We start from the raw sequence: 18,244 nt of genomic DNA, 5'->3' as shown, positions 1-18,244 counted from the left end.
ATAGAATGGCTGAAGAGAGGGAGGGAGAGAGATCCTGTCCTGTTGAGGAAATCTCTAAAGTGTCAAGGAGAAAATGGCATTTGATTTGAATCTTGAAGACCAGGAGGGATTGTAACAGAAATTGCAGGAAGGGTGATCCAGGTGAACGCAAGCACAGAATCACATGAGCAAAGACATTAAGGAGAGGAAAGAAGGGACACAGGCAGAGAAGTGAGGGCATGTTGGTTTAAACGGAGAAGAGTGGAGATGCAATCAGAAGTGTACACTGGTGTCCAACTGAGGCCTTGGAAACCAGACTAAGAAGTACCGGCAGGACTTCCCTGGCGGGCCAGCGGCTAAGAATCTGCCTGCCACTGCAGGAGACTCGGGTTCGATCCCTGGTCCAGGAAGATCCCCCCTGCCGCGGAGTAGCTAAACGTGTGCACCACAGCTACCAAGCTGACACTCCACAAGACAAATCACCGCGATGAGAAGCCTGTGCACCGTAAGAAAGCGTAGCCCCTACTCACTGCAACTAGAGAAAGGCTGTGTGCAGCACCAAAGGCGCAATGCAGCCAAAAGATACGGGAATAAATTCCCCCCAAAATAATTAAAAAAAAGAAGTCGTGGGGAACTCTGGAGGGACCATCAGAGGAAATCAGAAAATCAGTACTGCACCTTAGTAACATGTCAGGTGGGAGGATAGGCTGGAGGGAAGAGGGGACCCCTGAACACTCTGATGGGAGATAAGAAATAGGCTTGGCCAGTTGTCCAAAGGCCTCTGCTCAGGGAGTGAACACAGAAATGACAGAGAGGCCTGCCCAAGTGCAAAAGAGAAAGAGAGGGAGTCATAAATGACTCAGAGGTTTCATGCCTGTGACTAAAGAATGTTCCCTGATGAGAACGTACACTTTCTCATCATCTCACGTATCAGATGATCTTGTGCTATGACTCAGGAAAACACAGGCTCAAGTCCTTTGTGGCTGGAAAGGATCGCAGAGATCTTGGAGGAAGGCAATGTAGAACCAGCCAAGTTAAACACAATTTACAAGACACTCGACTGATTACGAGCAGGACTTGGGCAAGGGAGCTCAGGCCTCAGCATTTCCCATCAAACCCACTGCTGGCTCCCTGGTCGTCATCACAAAGCCCTCTTAGGGGAATGTGTGAAAGGTAAAATAGCATAATTCATCAGTGGGCAAAAGCAAGAATGGGGTGTTGCTTGGCACGAGTGAACCGAAACAAGCTCAGGACTAGTTTGGATCCTAGTTCTCTCCAGATTACTTTCTGAAAAGGCAGTCTCCAAAACTTCTCTGCAAAAGGAGACGGCCAGGTGAGTGTACCACCCAAGTAAACACTCTACATAGATGTATCTGTGCTAGCGTTCCCTTCAGAATTTCAACACCACAGTGGGTTTTCTATTATCTCAGAGCTTTCTAGTAGCTTGTATTTAAAGGTTCAAACTCTCTTTCAATATGAGGGGGAAAGGGTACTGCCAAAAACCACTTAGATATTTCCAAAGCAAAATCTTTCCTGTTAATCTTGGTAGAATGACCGTAGCCAGCTCTTTGGCCATTTCTTCTAAGTAGTTTGAGTTTGTTACTCACACCAAACAGCTGTGGAAAGCAGTCGATTCTGGAAGCTATTGTTTCTGAAGGGCCTATCCACAATGCTTGTATGCCTCCATTTTTCTGATAGAAGCAACTCTTTTCCTTGTAGGAACTCCTTTCCACCCGTCAAGCTTTTGGGAATGGATTGGTAGAAAAATTTCCAAATGTTGGAATGTGTGATTATTTCTTGTGGCCATCATTCAATTCCAAGAAATGGGGCTTAGCTAACCAGAAAACAGAAACGTACTGGCGCACATCTTTGTTAAGAGAGGTCCTCACTTGCGATGCTAAGTGAAGTTAAATCAGAGAAAGACAGAAGTGGTATGATCTCAATTACACATGGAATCTTAGAAAGCTGAAATCACAGAAGCAGGGTAGCATGGTGGTTGTCAGGGGCTGGGGGGCGGGGGAAATGAAATATTGGTCAAAGGGTATAAACTTTCAGATGTAAGATAGGGAAGTTCTGGGGATCTAGTGTATAGCGTGGTGACTATAGTTAACAGTACTGTACTATACACTCGGAAGCTGCTAGAAGACTAGATCTTAAACATTCATACATACACAGATTTTATATATATATAAAAATTACATATTATACAGTAATTATGCGAGGTGATGGAGACAGTAACTAACCTCATGGCGGTAATCATTTTGCAGTATATACATGAATCGAATCACACTAAACACCTTAAATTCACACATTATATGTAAATTATTTTCACAAGAAAACTGAAGAAAGAGAGGCGGGCCCTCACTCCCTGGCAATATGCAATCCAAGATGGCGGACGGTCAGGTAATGCTCAATACCCGGATGAAAAGCCATGAGCGCTACCCCTGTTGAAGCTGGTGTGATGAAAGATAAAAAGATAGGAAGTGAGTTTAGGGGATAAGCAGACAAATGAAGGGGGGCTTCTCTGATAGCTCAGTCGGTGAAGAATCCACCTGCAATGTGGGAGAACTGGGTTTGATCCCTGGGTTGGGAAGATCCCCTGGAGAAGGGAAAGGCTACCCACTCCTGTATTCTGGACTAGAGAATTCCATGGACTATGTAGTCCATGGGGTTGCGAAGAGTCGGACAGAACTGAGCAACTTCCACTTTCAGACAAATGAAGGAAGCTTAGTGCTCCAGGTCCCTCCCAATCATTTCCTGCTAGGTACCCTCCACCGACAGGGTAACACATCCCCCAGTTGAAAGGCACCATCTAGTGGAACCCTCCTGGAAGCAGGGTGATGCGGGCTTTTCCTAACCAGCCCAGCCTATTGTTTTATGCTGCTCTGAGGTGAGGGACAGGATGTCAGGAGTTAAACTGATACTCCAGGCTACGAGCAGAATTCCTCAGGCAGTTGCTAGGATGCATGAACCACAAGGAAAAGGTCCAGACTCAAAAAGGTCATAAACTTAACAAGATTTCTGGTATTAGCTACAAATTAATGGAATTCCTATGAGTCAAATCCAGTGGCTGGCTGCCCTCTGGTTTACAGAAATATCCTGCCAGGGAAATCCCAGCCTGGCACACAAGACCTGTGGTAGCTCAATCCCTAAGGCAACTCCTCCACCCGGATCACTGCTCCCCACCCAGAAGCAGAAGGTTTGAGCTGTAGGGTCCTCAGCGGACTCCTCCCTGCTGCATCTCTACGGAGAGCTCTAAGCAGAGGGACAAGGTGCTCCCCCATCAATCAGGCAGAACCCAAAGCAGCCACACTGACTGAGCAGGTGACCCATTCTGCTGCCAGCCCAGGAGAGGCTTGCTTTTCCTGTCCAGCAGGATAGGGTCATTGGTATTGGTCCCCTGGCAACTGCATGGTTCTTTTGCTGGAGAACGCGGGGGTGGGGGTGGGGGGGTGGGGGGGGGTGGGGTGCTGTGCTGGGTCTTAGTTGCAGTGTGCAAGCTTCTTTCGTCGTTGCATTTTGGCTTCTCTAGTCGCAATGCATGAGCTCTAGAGTGTGGCATGCTCAGTAGTTGCAGACCACGGGCATAGTTGCCCTGCAGCATGTGGGATCTTAGTTTCCCAACCAGAGATCAAACCTGTGTCCCCTGCACCAGAAGTCAGATTCTTAACCACTGAACCACCAGGGAAGTCTTGCACAGCACGGCTCTTTATCTTTTCTTCCCATTTTTAAAAGATTTTATTTAGTTAGTTAGTTATATTTTGGCTCTGCTGGGTCTTCGTTGCGTCACGAGGGTTTTCTCTAGTTGCAGCAAGTGGGGGCGACTCTCTAGCGGCAGTGTACAGGCTTCTCGTTGCAAGCACGGGCTTCAGTAGTTGTGGCTCACAGGCTTAGTTGCCCCATGGCATGTGGAATCCTCCAGGGCCAGGTATCAAACCAGTGTCCCTGTATTGCAAGGCATACTCCTGACCACTAGACCACCAGGGAAGCCCTTTCCCTCCTTTCTAAATGAATGTATTTATTATAATTATCCGCCTTTCCCTTTCGTATTATATATTGTGATTTGAGAACAGTTTAATTTGTCATTTACTCACAGATTGCTAAGCAGATCATGAGAAGCATATCTAGATTAAGTAGGTCAAGAGGAATGGATCATCCCCTGGTCTTGGACCTGGATTTAGTACAGATCCACCTTTGGACTGTCTTCCTTTTGGGTTCCATTTTTGGTTATATGGAGGATAATTCCACTTTATTAATGGAGGATGTTTTTCTAAATAGTGTGTGTGTGTGTGTGTGTGTGTGTGAATGCATGTGCGTGCATGAGAAGTAACCAAATGGTTGAAAGTAGTGGACTGTTTGTAACTCTTTGGTCTGCCAACATGGTTTGCTGTTCCCCTTTTCCTGGTGGGGGTCATATCCCCCTCTCAATGCAACCCTTGTGGGACTGCCCATCACACTGATCTGCCCCCCAACCAGCCATACCAGTAAGCCCCAGACCCCAGGTAGGCTGATCACACTACCCCATCTCCTCTTAACAGTGATTCATCCAATGGATAGTCACCAGCCTAGGAGAAGACACTCCTGGAACTGAAAAACTGTCTGTCCCCACTGACGTGGCTACCGTGGGGCAGCTGCTGCCCATCCCGCCCCACCACGTAGTTCGCAGTAGAAGAAAGTGAAGCCAGGTCACACTGAGAGAAAGGGAGAGTCCTACTCATGGTGTTAAGTGCCCCGTCCTGGTTCCTGGTGATGCCACTTGGGTTCTGACTCCATGCGCTCCCACCACCCCCATCTTTTTCAGCTATGGCCAGTCGGAGATGTGCTTCCATCATCTGTGACAACTTAAAAAGAAATCTCGTTAACAGACACTTGATGCTGCTGAGTGAACAGAGGAGAAATGAGGACAGAAAATGGTTTTACCTTTTACATGAGCCCAGACTGCACAGGTACTTCTTCTCACCTGTAAAGGCAAGTATAGCAACATATATAACTGGGCAGCACGTGACGTCAGTTTAAATAACACCCCTTAAGGTTTTTATCTCTTATTTTGGACAACATGATGTTTAATGTCTCATCCCGGGGACTTACCTGTTGCTTCAGTGGTTAAGATAGCATTACCAGCTCAATGGACATGAATTTGAGCAAACTCTGGGAGACAGTGGAGGACAAAGGAGCCTGGCATGCTGCAGTCTATGGGGTCACAAAGAGTCAGACATGACTTAGCAACTAAAGAGCAAAGACAATCAGTGGTTAAGGCTCTACGCTTCCCCTGCAGGGGTTGCTGGTTCAGACCCTGGTCAGGGAACTAAGATCCTGCATGCTGTGCAGTGTGGCCAAAAAAGAAAAGTCTCATTCAGCTGTGACATCTTACAATCTTGCCTCATGATCACCAAGCATTCAAAGGGTCTAGCAGGGCAACAGAGACAGAAGTGACCCTAGGAATGATGACCCTAAAGCTTTCCAATGGATCTCAGGAAGCACACACTCCAGGGAAAGAGCAGGGACGGAGGTGAATTCCATTCCCCTTGCTAGCTTTCAGCAACTGGCACTGACTGCCTGGAGAATGACGTTGAAGAGGATTCCAAGGTCACATCCAGGTTCGGCAAGATACAGTGATGCATCTTATGGGCAAGGCTATGAGAAGGCTTGGGATTACAAATACTTCACTTCTCTAGATGACAGTTGTTGAGCTCAGTTGTCCCGTCATGTCTGACTCTTTGTGGCCCTGTAGACTGTAGCCCGCCAGGCTCCTCTGTCCATGGAATTCTCCAGGAAAGAAATACTGGAATGGGTTACCATTTCCTCTTCCAAGGGATCTTCCCAACCCAGGGATCGAACCCTCCTGTGTCTTCGGCATTGGCAGACACATTCTTTACCACAGTGCCACCTGGGAAGCCTTGCGTCAAGTGCATTTAATAAAAGATAATATGCAAGAGTAACCAGTGAAGTATTGCAAGATACTGGGGAAGAAAAAGGACCTCAAACAGCAAGACTGTTACTGGGAACTGAGTATATTAAAGGAGAGACATTGACAGGGTCAGATAGAGAAGGGAGCTCATTAAAATATAGTGCCTTGATCAGATGTACATTTTATAAAACTCACTATGGCAGTAGTATGGAGCAAGGGTACAGGTAGAAGAAGAGGCAAGACAATGAGTTAGACAATTGCTGTTCAGACGGGAGATGTCAAAGGCTAAACAGTGCTAATGAAAGAGAGAAAAGATGGTTTTAAATGGCATTAAGGTGACATAATTGACATAATTTCATAGAAGACTACATAAGAAGATAAGAAAAAGAAAGACGAGAAATATTCCTAGATTTCTGTATTGGCAACTAGGAACATGGTAATGTTACTTAGTGGGGCAGATACATAAAAGGAAAAACAGAAAGAGGGGACTGGAAAACTCATACTTCCCAATTTACAAAGTTCTAGTAAGGGCAGTACTGGCATGTTTGAAATGGCAGCCCAAGCTGACTAATACACCCTCCCAGATCAAAGTCTCAGCCTGAGGCAGCAGCTCTGAGCAATCTCTAAATTGCACACACACTCTACCGCCAGTGTTGTCTATGGCTAGAGATACCAACTCAGAATCTCCAGGAGATATTCTAGCAAGGAGGCCTTGTCTCAGTCATAAGTACCTCTCAACAAGCTAAAGGCAATATATCCTGGACTTTAGTCTTTCAATTCTTAATCCCTACATAATTGTCACAAAACACCACCAGACCTTTTTGCTACTTGGACATAGTCTTAGTTTTATATCAAGCATGATAATGGCACATTTGACTTGTGTCCTATAGAAAATTTAATAGCATGTTTCAGTTTCAAATATGTGATGAAACTTACATGCAAGATGCCTCAAATTCATCAGTCAAGAGACGTTTCTATTAATATAATTTTTCTAGTTTTCATTGCCAACCAATATGAATTGATATCAAACTTTGAGTTATCCTAGGGCAACCATGACAATTCTCCTTCCAGAAGCTCTTCCACCCCTGACTGATCAATTCAGCTCTGGCTATTCTGCTTGTCCAGCTCATTATAATTATTCATTCTGTAAGGAGTATACATGTCTCATCTTTTCGTGTTTCTCATGCTTCTCATGAGTTTCCATATCTCAAGAAAGAACCACTGCTAGAAACACATAGACTCTTTAAGGATTGAGAGATGAGAGTGGGGCTTACGCAACAGCCAGGGAAGTAACGGAAGCAGAATAGAGCCAGAAAATAGTGCTGAGTATGATCTGCCCCTCCCTCTTGCTTCCCAGAGAATGAGGGAAGGCAGCAGCCTGGCAGGAGTACAGGGAAGTGGCAGAAAGATCTAGGTGTTCCACTCCAGCTCAGGCTTCCGCAATGCAGTAGGATAAGGGCATTCATAAAGCTTAGGAAAAAACAAAACAAATTCAGTCCAAACACAGATCCAAACAGGTTCCCCCAGCAAGTTCAGAATATCCACCTCCAGAAAGGTTTCACCTGCCCCTCCTTTATAAAGTGAAAGGGTTCAGTACATGTTTATGGTTCTTACATGCAGTGTTCATCTCAGATATGGGAAAACAAATGTTCAAATATTTAAATATCACATGAAGAGGAAAATATCAAATTCACAAGAGTTTTTAAAGAAATATACCTCATCCCATTCACTTGTGATTCGTAATATAATGCAGTAATCATGCCCTGTTTTCAAGGGTGCATTATAATATTTCCCATAGTACAGCCTGTCTCCAATAGACATCTCCATGGCATCATCGGGAATATCCTTGGCCAGCAGTTCTGCAGTCACGTATCCACTGGCCTCAGAAGCTTTGCTAAAGAATGAAGCAGCTTCTTCAGAATCACAAGCAAATGTGCTTTGGAGGGCCAAGGGAAGCACTAACACCTGATATGAACTGTAAGAGAAAAGAAAATGTCTATCAGACCCTTGCTTGGGTTCGGGGGGTCATTCTTTCATTTATTCATACTTATTGAGCACCAGCTATGAGATCGACACTTTGCTAGATGCTGGAGATGTAACACTGGATAAAAGTCCTTGTCCATGTGGGCTTCACGATCTGACAGCTCCAACAGTCATGGAACTCCAGTTGGAACCAACAGAGTTCAAGCTTCACGACACTGGGGGAGTGATCTAAGTTCTGGCTGCAGATGGCTACCTGGTAAACTGCCTGGAGCATATGTGTCATAAAGTTGATCTAATCAGTGATTTTTCTCGTGGGCAAACAAAGTCCAGCTGGGGAAAGTGTTTAGCAGTCACATGGAGGCCTATTGCCTACAAGGGTTAGTGCACTAAGTCTGCCAAAAGGCTCCACGTAATCACATGAGGAGCCTAAAACAGAATTCATGTGACAGCCACTCCCTCCAGTTCATGGACTGAGACCGAAGTTCCTATGAAATGAATGAGAAGCATGGAGTGCAAAGTCACCGTGAACTCATCTAGTCCTACAATATCCTTCAACAGCTGGAAAGGGAAAATCTTGTATGTTCCCTACATGTGGACAAAGAAACACACTAGCAATCTGGTTTCATTTTATCATGTTTCAGGATTATTTATCCCACCAAACAGAAGAATCTGTCAGTGAAAGAAAGTGTAAGAACAAAAACACTCTGAGAACAAATCACATCTTTCTTTCTATTTCCGTCTGTTTGGGCTCATCTCCTAGTAAGTTTTGGGATGTCTGCTTTCTCTTTCGGGCTTGATAGTAAGGACTTGAATGATTTACTCCTGCATCCTTGCAAATCTTTGCACAGTTCTTTGGCTACGACTGACTCTTCACTGATGTTTCTTGAGTTGAAGTTTCAGTAAAGAAGAAAAACACGCATCAGCACCAAATATGATTAGGATAATTTCCCAAACTCATTAGCACATGTAATGCTATTTTACCAATAAGTATACACTTCCTGCTCCACATTCCTAATGCCCCATCTCCTGCTTCCTAAGAGCCCATGAGTTACTAAGTTAATAGCAGGTGTTGGATTTAGAAAGTATCCACCCACCAGGCTCCCCAAATTCCTAGGTGTCCTCAGGCCCCTGATTTCCACAAAGTTTCTGGTTTCACTTTCAGCAATGAGCTTGGTACAAAAATGACAAAGTAAAGCCCGTAGGGCAATGCTTTGTCACTGCCACCAGCAGTAAACATTTACTAAGCCTCACTGCCTACAAAGGAACACCTATAACAACAAACTTTCCTGGGGACTTGAAGATGAAGACACCCCTATGAATCACAGACACAGGTAAAAAAGCAAATGGGCAGCAGGCTCCATGCAGTCTGTAAGCACATCTTTAAGTCCCTCTCGTCTTACCATGTAGGTAGTGATGTTCAAGTGCAAGTTCAAGGTTCATTTGAACTCATCTGTTTCTGAACATTTCCCAGGAGAGGTACCATTCAAGAGGCATAAAGTAGTCTCCCCAGTTAGTATGATCATAACCACCCGCGTCGCTTGATAATTGTTCAAATTTCCAGCCCCCGTCCCAGACCTACTCAATCATAATCTCCAGTAGAGTCTGAGAATTCATGTGGCTGATAAAGCACCCTAGGTGATTCCTGGAATCTAGCAAGTGTCGGTGACATAACCATGAGGGGAGCCAGGCTACAGGCTGCATCATCCTCCAAAGATCACCCGGTCAGGGAGGGGAGGCGTGGGGCCAGAGCCCCTGCTCCACCGAGTGCCCAAACCACTGCCCCACACCCCCATCCTGGATAATGCACACGGCAGACTCTGGGCTGCCACCCACTGGCAATTCTGCTTCCCCCAGCTCAAACCAGGTAGTCAGGCCAAGGAAACCACCCCAACATCCTAATGGTAATCGGTGCCGATGACACTGGGGAAGCAGCCGTAGCTGTGGAGAGCATGACTGTTCCAGAAGGACTCTTCCCCTCTTTCTCACCACCGCCCTCCCGATGACTCACAGAGCTCCACTTCCTGTTTTGGAGGCGCTGGCCGGCTCAGAGCCACCACGGTAGACTGCCATTTGGCTTTCCTTCTGCCTTACGTAATTACCTGGCCTAAATATCACGTCCGTATTGCACATTCTCTCAGGCACTGAGGTCACGACTTCCACTCTCCTTCCAGCCACAGAATTACAATGCCTTCCAGTAACTTGTCAGGAATTAAGACACAGAGCAACTTAGGCCATACACATGCCTGCAAAGACCTTTGAGCATTTACTGAGCTCAAACGAACAGACACAAAGAGCCCAAGTTTCATTATAAATGGACACACACACACAGATAATTTTGCTAGACTTTCTTTTGACAGTTTTGTGATATCTCCTGACTTTTACCCTGATTGTACTGTAGGGTCATTAGACTGAAGGGTCAGGAGAGACATAGGTAGTGTGGGTTAGGTCAAGGAAGCAGGTTATTGCCATCTCCTCTTATTTAAAGTTAATTTTTATTGGAGTATAATTACAGTGTTGTAATAGTTTCCCACGGCACAGCAAAGTGAATCAGCTATACATTGACATACATCCCCTCTTTTGTGGATTTCCTTCCCATACCTGTGCTATACAGTAGGTTCTTATAAGTTATCTATTTTGTACATAGTAGTGTATATGTATCAGCTGCAATCTCCCACTTCATCCCACCCTTCTCTTTCCCTCTTTGGGGTCCATACATTTTTTCTTTATGTCTGTGTCTCTATTTCTGTTTTGCAGATAAGACCATCTATCCCATTTTTCTAGACTCCTGTCAGGAAGTTGCTCATCTCCCCAGATGAACATCAATCTTCCTCTCTAAACAGGGACTGTTTCTGCTTTCCTAACCCTGCCATGACCTGTATAAACAAAAAGCTTAATTGAACACAACGTAGTCCACCACCTGAGGTAAATTACTTCCACCCTAATACCATCTGGAGTCCCAGAAGCAGTTATTAACAACACAATGCCTTGCCCACATCTCAGTACTTGAATGAATTAAAAGAATTATCCAAATGACTCTCCCAGAAACCACTACACACACCCCAAGGTCACCCTTAAATAAAGGAAAACACATTTTGTTTTTGGTAAGTGAAATGATGCTCCTGATCCACCATCACTAACGGATATACCTGGAGGCCTGAGTGCAAAGGATACTGCCTGATATGTCACTGGCACCCCAGCCAATGCTTATTCAGTGACCAAAGGAGCAGATTCAGTTTCTCTAGCTCAGCTGCCCAAATGCTCATCTCTGGTCCCTTAAAAGTCTCTCTATTCACTAAGGAGGGTGCCGGTTGGAATTAAAGGCTCAGTCTGTGCCCAGTGAGTGAAAGTTGCTTAGTCGTGTCTGACTCTTTGCAACCCCATGGACTATACAGTCCATGGAATTCTCCAGGCCAGAATACTAGAGTGGGTAGCCTTTCCCTTCTCCAGGGGATCTTCCCAATCCACGGATTAACTGGGGTCTCCTGCATTGCAGGCAGATTCTTTACCAACTAAGCTATCAGGGAAGCCTAGTCTGTGCCCAGGGAAACAAAAAAAAAGAGGCCCATTGCCTTAACCACTGCATCGTAGCCACCTAAATAGAAGTCTCATCCTCACTGAAATCAGTGTTTCCAAAACACTTCATGGGACCACTGGACAGCTATGGGAAAGAGGCCTCTACTCACCCGATGGGTCCATTTTTCTCCGTGGCTTTCTTCAGTCGCAAGCGTGGTAGAGGCCCTCCATGCACAGTGAAAAAGTCTACTTCCGGAAGGGGAGGCTCTGAAAACATGTTGCAAAGAAGAAAACGGATGTGATCAGAACAAGCTGAGACATGAAGAAAGTGGTCCTCATGGGACAGCAAGAGGAAAGTTTTCATGAAAGAAGTGATGGGCAAATTCGGACACACGCTCCAACACAGGCGAATCCTGAACACATGAGGCTAACAGAAATACGCCAGACACAGAAGGACAAGCATTGCATGATTCCACTTGCGTGAAATCTCTAGAACAGGTAAATCCATAGAGACAGAAATACATTGGAGGTTGCCAAGGGCCGAGGGTGTGGGTAGGGAATGGGGAGTTATTGCTTAATGGTCAACATAGTTTCTGTTTGAGGTGATGAAAACGTTTTGAAATAGATCATGGTAATGGTTTACAGCACTGTGAATGTACTTAATGCCAATAACTTGTGCCCTGAAAAATGATTAAAATAGTACATTTTATGTTGTATATCTTTTATTATAATTCTTTTAAAAAGTGATGCCCCAGCACTAACAGAGGGTGGATGCTGTGGTCATTTCAATTATCTTGGAAGATAGGTTCCTGTTTGGTGAGGAGACCAGCATATCTGACTTCTAGATCCTTTGGGAAAAGTTTATTATTATTATTATTATTATTATTATTATTTTGGCTGCTCCGAGCAGCTTGTGGGATTTTAGTTCCTTGACCAGGGGTTTTTGTGTGTGTGCATGATTATCCTTTTATTTATTTTCATTAAAATTTTTTTAATTAATTAATTTAATTGGAGGATAATTACTTTTAATATTGTGATGGTTTTTGCCACACATCAACATGAATCAGCCACCTGATCAGGGATTGAACCTGCGTCCTCAGCAGTGAAAGCATGGAGTCCTAACCTCTGGACTGTGAGGGAATTCCCTAGACTTCTAGAGCCTTTATAATCACACAGCTGTCTGTCCTTATCTTGCTCTCCCCAGCAACCAGATTTCCCAAATAGTTACTTCATAGGGAGGAGAATGCACTGGTTGGTTGACACCAGGGTTCCATCATCTAACTGGGAGTCACATACACAGTATGAACATAGCAGCCACCACTCTGCCTTGGGGGTCACACAGCTAATATGTGCTGGGTGCCCGACACATATGTAGATGTGTCCTATATATGCCTCATCTCATCTAATCTTCTCAACAGTGGTATCAAGTGGATGAGAGTTATAGAGAGAGATAGGAAGAGAAAAAATAAAATATGAAGTCCCCCCGAAATTCCCTTGAGTGCTGCCACAGTGGAATTAAGAACTAGAAAGCCAAAACAGACACTCAAGACTCTTTAACCCAATTAGAAAATAGACTTGGAGTAGCAATTCTCAATTCAAATTATAATTGAAAAAAAAAGTTTAGACCTTCCAAGATAGATCTTAAAGCTCTACTGAACATGCTATTTACACACTGCCTTTCAACAAATATTTACTAGCCACCTCTATATGAGGCTGGGAGAAACCGCCATGGAAGACATGGTTTCTGCTTTCCAGGAGCTCAAAGTCTGATCGCAGAGTCTTGTAAACAGGTGGTGCTTGGAGCTACAATAATGGGAGTGGTAGGAATGCGGGGGAAGAATTCCTGACCCAGGGCAGTGGGGTGAGCCTATCAAATACAGAAACTGATATACTCAGAGGCGGGAGGTGAGAGAGAGTGCATGCAGAGAGAGAAGAGCAGGAGTTCAGTGTGGCCAAAAGGTTGAGTTCCAGCTCAGCAGAGGCAGAAAATAAAGTGAGAAATGTAGGACTTCCCTGGTGGCACAGTGGATAAGAATCCGCCTGCCAATGCAGGGGACACAGGTTCGATCCCTGGTCCAGGAAGATCCCTCGTGCCGAGGAGCAACTAAGCCTGTGAGCCACAACTACTGAAGCACATGTGCCTAAAGCCTGTGTTCTGCAGCAAGAGAAGCCGCTGCATTGAGAAGCCCAATCAACACAAAAAAGGGTAGTCTCCACTCTCCGCAACTAAGGAAAGCCCGCATGCAGTAGGGAAGACCTAGTGCAGCCAAAATCAAAAAAATAAGTAGATAAAAATTAAGTGGTGTGTGTCTAGGTCAGATCTGAGGTCCTGTAAATAAGGAGAAGTCATCTAAAGATTCTTAGCAGATGTATATTTTAGAAAGACAATTTAGACTGCCAGCTGGAGGATGAATTGGAAAAGAGCAAAAGCATAGATTGTCCAAAACCTAGGTAAGAAGTGTCTGAGGCCTGAAGCAAGTGATGGTGCTCACAATGGAAAAAAGAGGGCAGATGGAGGAGGTACGTCGGGCAGAGACAGAATGGAAGGTGGTGGAAGATAAGGAAGGGGAAGGAACCTGGGCTTTGGTTTTGGTCACTGAGTCAGTGGTGACGTCAGTCACCAAGGTCTGGGGGAAGGCTCAGCCGCAGCTCGCTCCTAGACCTGTTAAGTTTGAAGTCCTTGTGAAACCGTCCAGCAGGCAGTTAGAAATGTGGTCCAGAGCTTACGAGCAAATTGTGATGGCGACATGGAGTCAGTCATCAACAGAAGGGGCTTCCCAGGTGGCCTAGTGGTAAACAACCCACCTGCCAATGCCAGAGACATAAGAGACCTGGGTTCAATCCCTGGGTCTGGAAAATCCCCTGGAGGAGGGCATGGCAACCCGCTCCAGGATTCCTGCCTGGAAAATCCCTTGGACAGAGAAGCCTGGTGGGTTACAGTCCAGAGGATTGCGAAGAGTCGGACACGACTCAAGCGACTTCGCTCACATGGCGGCCCAGAGAGATGGTATAAAGGCATCTGAGAAATGAGGGCCCAGAGTGGACCACCGGGACACCCAGGAGTCTAAGGCCAGGTGGACAAGGGAGAGTTTCCTGTAGTGTTTATTAAACACTGAGTCTAGAATTTCTTCCAACACCACGCAGATACAGTGGCCATACAAATCATGTTTTCTGTAAATCTGTGGCATTGTTAAAGGCCCTGGGGGTGACTTGGAACAGCCTCTACTTACAGTTAAGACTGCACCCTACAGTACTGAAAGGTCCACCACCTTTCCAAGAGGCAGCCAGAAAGAAATTCTATAACACCACTGAGGCCGACAGTGGCTAGCCTCCTGCAGCCAGCTAGCAAGGGGGAGAGGGGAAATGCAGACTGACCAGGTTCCCCACCTGGTCAGGGAACACGAACATTCCAAGTATCTCTACACTCAACCCTCAGGCTATAGCTGAAAGGCTCTTTCATTGGTGACATTTCTTTCTCGCAGGAAAGTAAGTGGTTTTTATCACACATTTCCTGTTTTCAGCCCAGAGGGAGATTAACTGTTTACTCTTTTCTGTGTGAGAACCCTCCTCAGGGCTCTTTCAAGTTATTCCTCTGTTTGCTCTTCTCTGAGATGAATAATTCTAGGTCCTCTAATCTCTTGGGGAACCTTTTAAAACCACCTCACCCACCCCAGGAACAGCAGAACAAAGCGTGTGCCCAGTTTAGGGAAGGCGGGCCCACAGCAGGGCAGGGAGGCCTCCCCTGGTTGTTCTGTGCCACGTGGCCCCTTTTCAGCCCCAGCATCATCCGTCCTTCCAGTTCTAAACAGGACACAACCATCCAGTTGATTCAATCAACACATGACTTCTAGACTGCTTTCTGTTCTGCCTGCTCCCCGCCTTCCCCACCTTATAAATAGTCTGTTTTTTCTCTTGAATGCAAAAGCCTGAACTTGAGTAGACTGTTTCTTTGTTGCATTTTTGAGGTTAAATAACCTTAGTGAAAGTCACTCAGTCATGTCCTCCGACTCTTTGCTACCCCGCAGACTATACAACCTATGGAATTCTCCAGGCCAGAATACTGGAGTGGGTAGCCTTTCCCTTCCTTTCCCCAGGGGATCTTCCCAAACCAGGGATCAAACCCAGGTCTCCCGCATTGCAGGCGGATAACTTTACTTCTAGCCATATTTTCCAAGGTTCTGTGTCCCATCCCCCAAACTGCTGTCTTTGACTGGTCTGCTCTCCTTTCCAGCCCATTCCAGCTGGAATGCTGGGTCTGCTCTCCTTTCCAGCTCCTAATCAGCCCATTACTGATTTTAACCAAATCAGACCCAAGGCAAGAAATGGGTCATGCCTGGGCTGGAGTTCTTTCACCCTGAGTATGTGAGCTGGGGGCCGACCCAGAAGGAAGGCATTCACTGCCCCTCCTAGATGCCAACAAAGTCCATTCTCTCCTAGAAGTAAGTGACAAAGGCAATTATGGAGGCTGAGAAAGCTTTGAAGATTCAGGAGAAAAGCAATGAGGCAGAACTTATCCCCCAAAATATTAAATATACTACAAATTTACAATAACTAAAATAAGAAGGTAAAAGCACAGAATAGGCAAAGCAATGGAAGAAGCTTGATAATCAAGAAAGAGACCCAAATAAATAAATGAGAATATAGTGTGTGGCATGGACAGTCTTTCCAAAGGTGATGGGAAAACTAGCTGATCATTTGGGGGAAACAAAGTTATCATGTAAATTTAGCCTTATACCACATATCTGAACAAATTCCAAATGGGTGCAAGCTAAAATGTGAAAAGCAAAATTGTTAAGAAGCATTAGAACACAGTAGAGAATAAGAACTGACCTGATTGCAAAGTGGGAAAGGCTTTTTCTTGGCATAACCCGAGGCAGAAACGATAAAAGAATCAATAGAATTGATTGCATGAAAACTTAAAATGTCTGAATGTCAAAAAGAATATTGAAAAGAAAATTAAAGAATACATAACCTGGGGTTCAATATGTATAACAAAAGATTAATATCATTAATGTAGGCAAACTATTAAAATCAAAGAGAGAAAGGAAGGAAACAGAAGTGCAAATGTGTTATTCCTCTAAGACCCACTAAAATGAACAGAAAGTATAGGAAAATTTTGTCTGCACCAAATTTAAGCAAAGGTCCCAACCTTATGCTATAAACGTCAAGTAATTGCAAGGAACTAACACACATGAATATATAAAAGTAAAGATACCCTAGAGGTTCTTTTCTAATTCTCAGCATCTCCTAATTGGCCCACGCCCCCCACTCAATGTGAGTGTGTTAGTTAGTTACTCAGTCGTGTCTGACTCTCTGATCCCATGGACTGTAGCCCACCAGGCTGGCATGATAAATTGAAATTGATAGCAATGGAGAAAACAGAGCTTATGCCATAAGTCATCAGGTATCACAGGGTGAGCTGCAACTCCCTTGTCAGTAAGGTTATCAGACTTGGCTTCCCAAAGAAAAGGAACCATCTTCTTTTTATCTTTATCTCCTTTATCACTCAGCATTGGTCTTTGTACATAACTAATCAATAGGTATGTGCTGAATTAATTGTTAAGTTTCAGTATACCTTTCAACCACCCCAACACACAGAAACCCTGCCTCTTAGGCTTTTAATATAAAGAAACTTTCCCATTCATATTTTATAAACAGCTAACATTAATATAGATGGGCTTACCAGGTGGCACTAGCAGTAAAGAATCCACCCACCAATGTGGGAGATGTAGGAGATGTGGGTTCAATCCCTGGGTTGGGAAGATCCCCTGGAGAAGGGAATGGCGACCCACTCCAGTATTCTTCCCTGGAGAATCCCATGAACAGAGGAGCCTGGCAGGCTCTGGTCCATAAGGTCACAAAGAGTCTGGACACGACTGAAGCGACTTAGCACTCACACAACGCTAACATAACGTTGTGAAAATAACACATCCAGCCCACTTTCCTCTGTGGTGGGCCATCTTGTCTCTGTGGGGCCTCAGAGGGGGTGCAGAAGCTTTCAGTGAGAAGAGCGGGGAGACATCCATCCTTAACAGTCATTTCCTTAAGGGGCTGGGGGTTGATCTGAAGCTATAAAGTAGCTGGGAGATTTCTGGGGACTAGAGGAACAGTTGACCCTTCAAGGTATGGAAGGACACACGTGTGCCTTCATCCTGGGCTGCCCTACCATGAGGACCTCAGACATCAAGGAATCTGTGTCCACGAAAGACTCTGAGAGAGCCTGGATAAAGAAGAAAACAGCTGAGATGAAGGCCAGCAGGAGTCAGGGCGGTACCCAGCAACCAGCCTGCAGAAATGATGCCCTCACTGAGGACACAGGAGTTCACAGCCCTTAGATGGTTTGTGGAAGAGAAGCCCATGTCAGGAGAACTCAAGACACCTGATCCCACATGGTCCTTTCCTGAGGACACAACAGTAAGAGAGGAGGTGTCAGAGGTGGGGGCAGTGGTCCCTAGTCCTGTTGTGGGAATCAGAGCTATCCTGACTGGACCTCTCTGCGAAAGGGATAGTCCAGTAAAGCTTGGGACACACCTGAGTTTTCAGTGGCTCTCCTGAACATCTGAAAAGGTGCATTCTTTTCCTTATTACGAATACAGAGATGGGGAAGTTCTCGTGTACGTTGCCAGTCTTGGCACTGAGGATAGACTCAGGAAGAAATGATTTCTTTTACATATTTGTTTCCTTTTTCTCTTCCAGCACTCTTGGCTCCATAATGACCATTCAACCACAGATAATCACCGCATTGTGTAGAATAAGTGGTTTATCTACCTGCAGGTACTTGCTTTCTCTCTCTCTTTCCTCCTCTCTTAGCCTCTCCCTCCACCTCTGCTGCTCTGATTTTCTCCTTTCTCTAAGAAGAAA

The 18,244-nt window shown here is 45.2% G+C and overlaps 1 protein-coding gene across 4 annotated transcripts in view; it reads right to left on the bottom strand.

Moving 5' to 3' along the window:
- The window catches only part of SUSD1 (sushi domain containing 1), a 133,842-nt gene that overhangs the window by 13,135 nt on the left and 102,463 nt on the right, over positions 1–18,244 (bottom strand). For 2 of the 4 annotated variants that reach the window (XM_070459282.1, XM_070459284.1), the window contains 3 exons: positions 11,554–11,650; positions 7,604–7,862; positions 4,900–4,939 (listed from right to left, as the gene is read on the bottom strand). In XM_070459282.1, coding sequence (XP_070315383.1) covers positions 4,900–4,939; positions 7,604–7,862; positions 11,554–11,650 — 396 coding nt within the window. The remainder of the gene's footprint in view (positions 1–4,899; positions 4,940–7,603; positions 7,863–11,553; positions 11,651–18,244) is intronic. The other 2 variants (XM_070459285.1, XM_070459283.1) reach the window with 2 other exon arrangements.

This window comes from Odocoileus virginianus, chromosome 31 (genome assembly GCF_023699985.2).
Source record: "Odocoileus virginianus isolate 20LAN1187 ecotype Illinois chromosome 31, Ovbor_1.2, whole genome shotgun sequence".
Lineage (NCBI taxonomy): Eukaryota > Metazoa > Chordata > Mammalia > Artiodactyla > Cervidae > Odocoileus > Odocoileus virginianus.
Note: the sequence above shows the minus strand (reverse complement) of the source record. Positions and strands in the feature narration are given on the sequence as shown.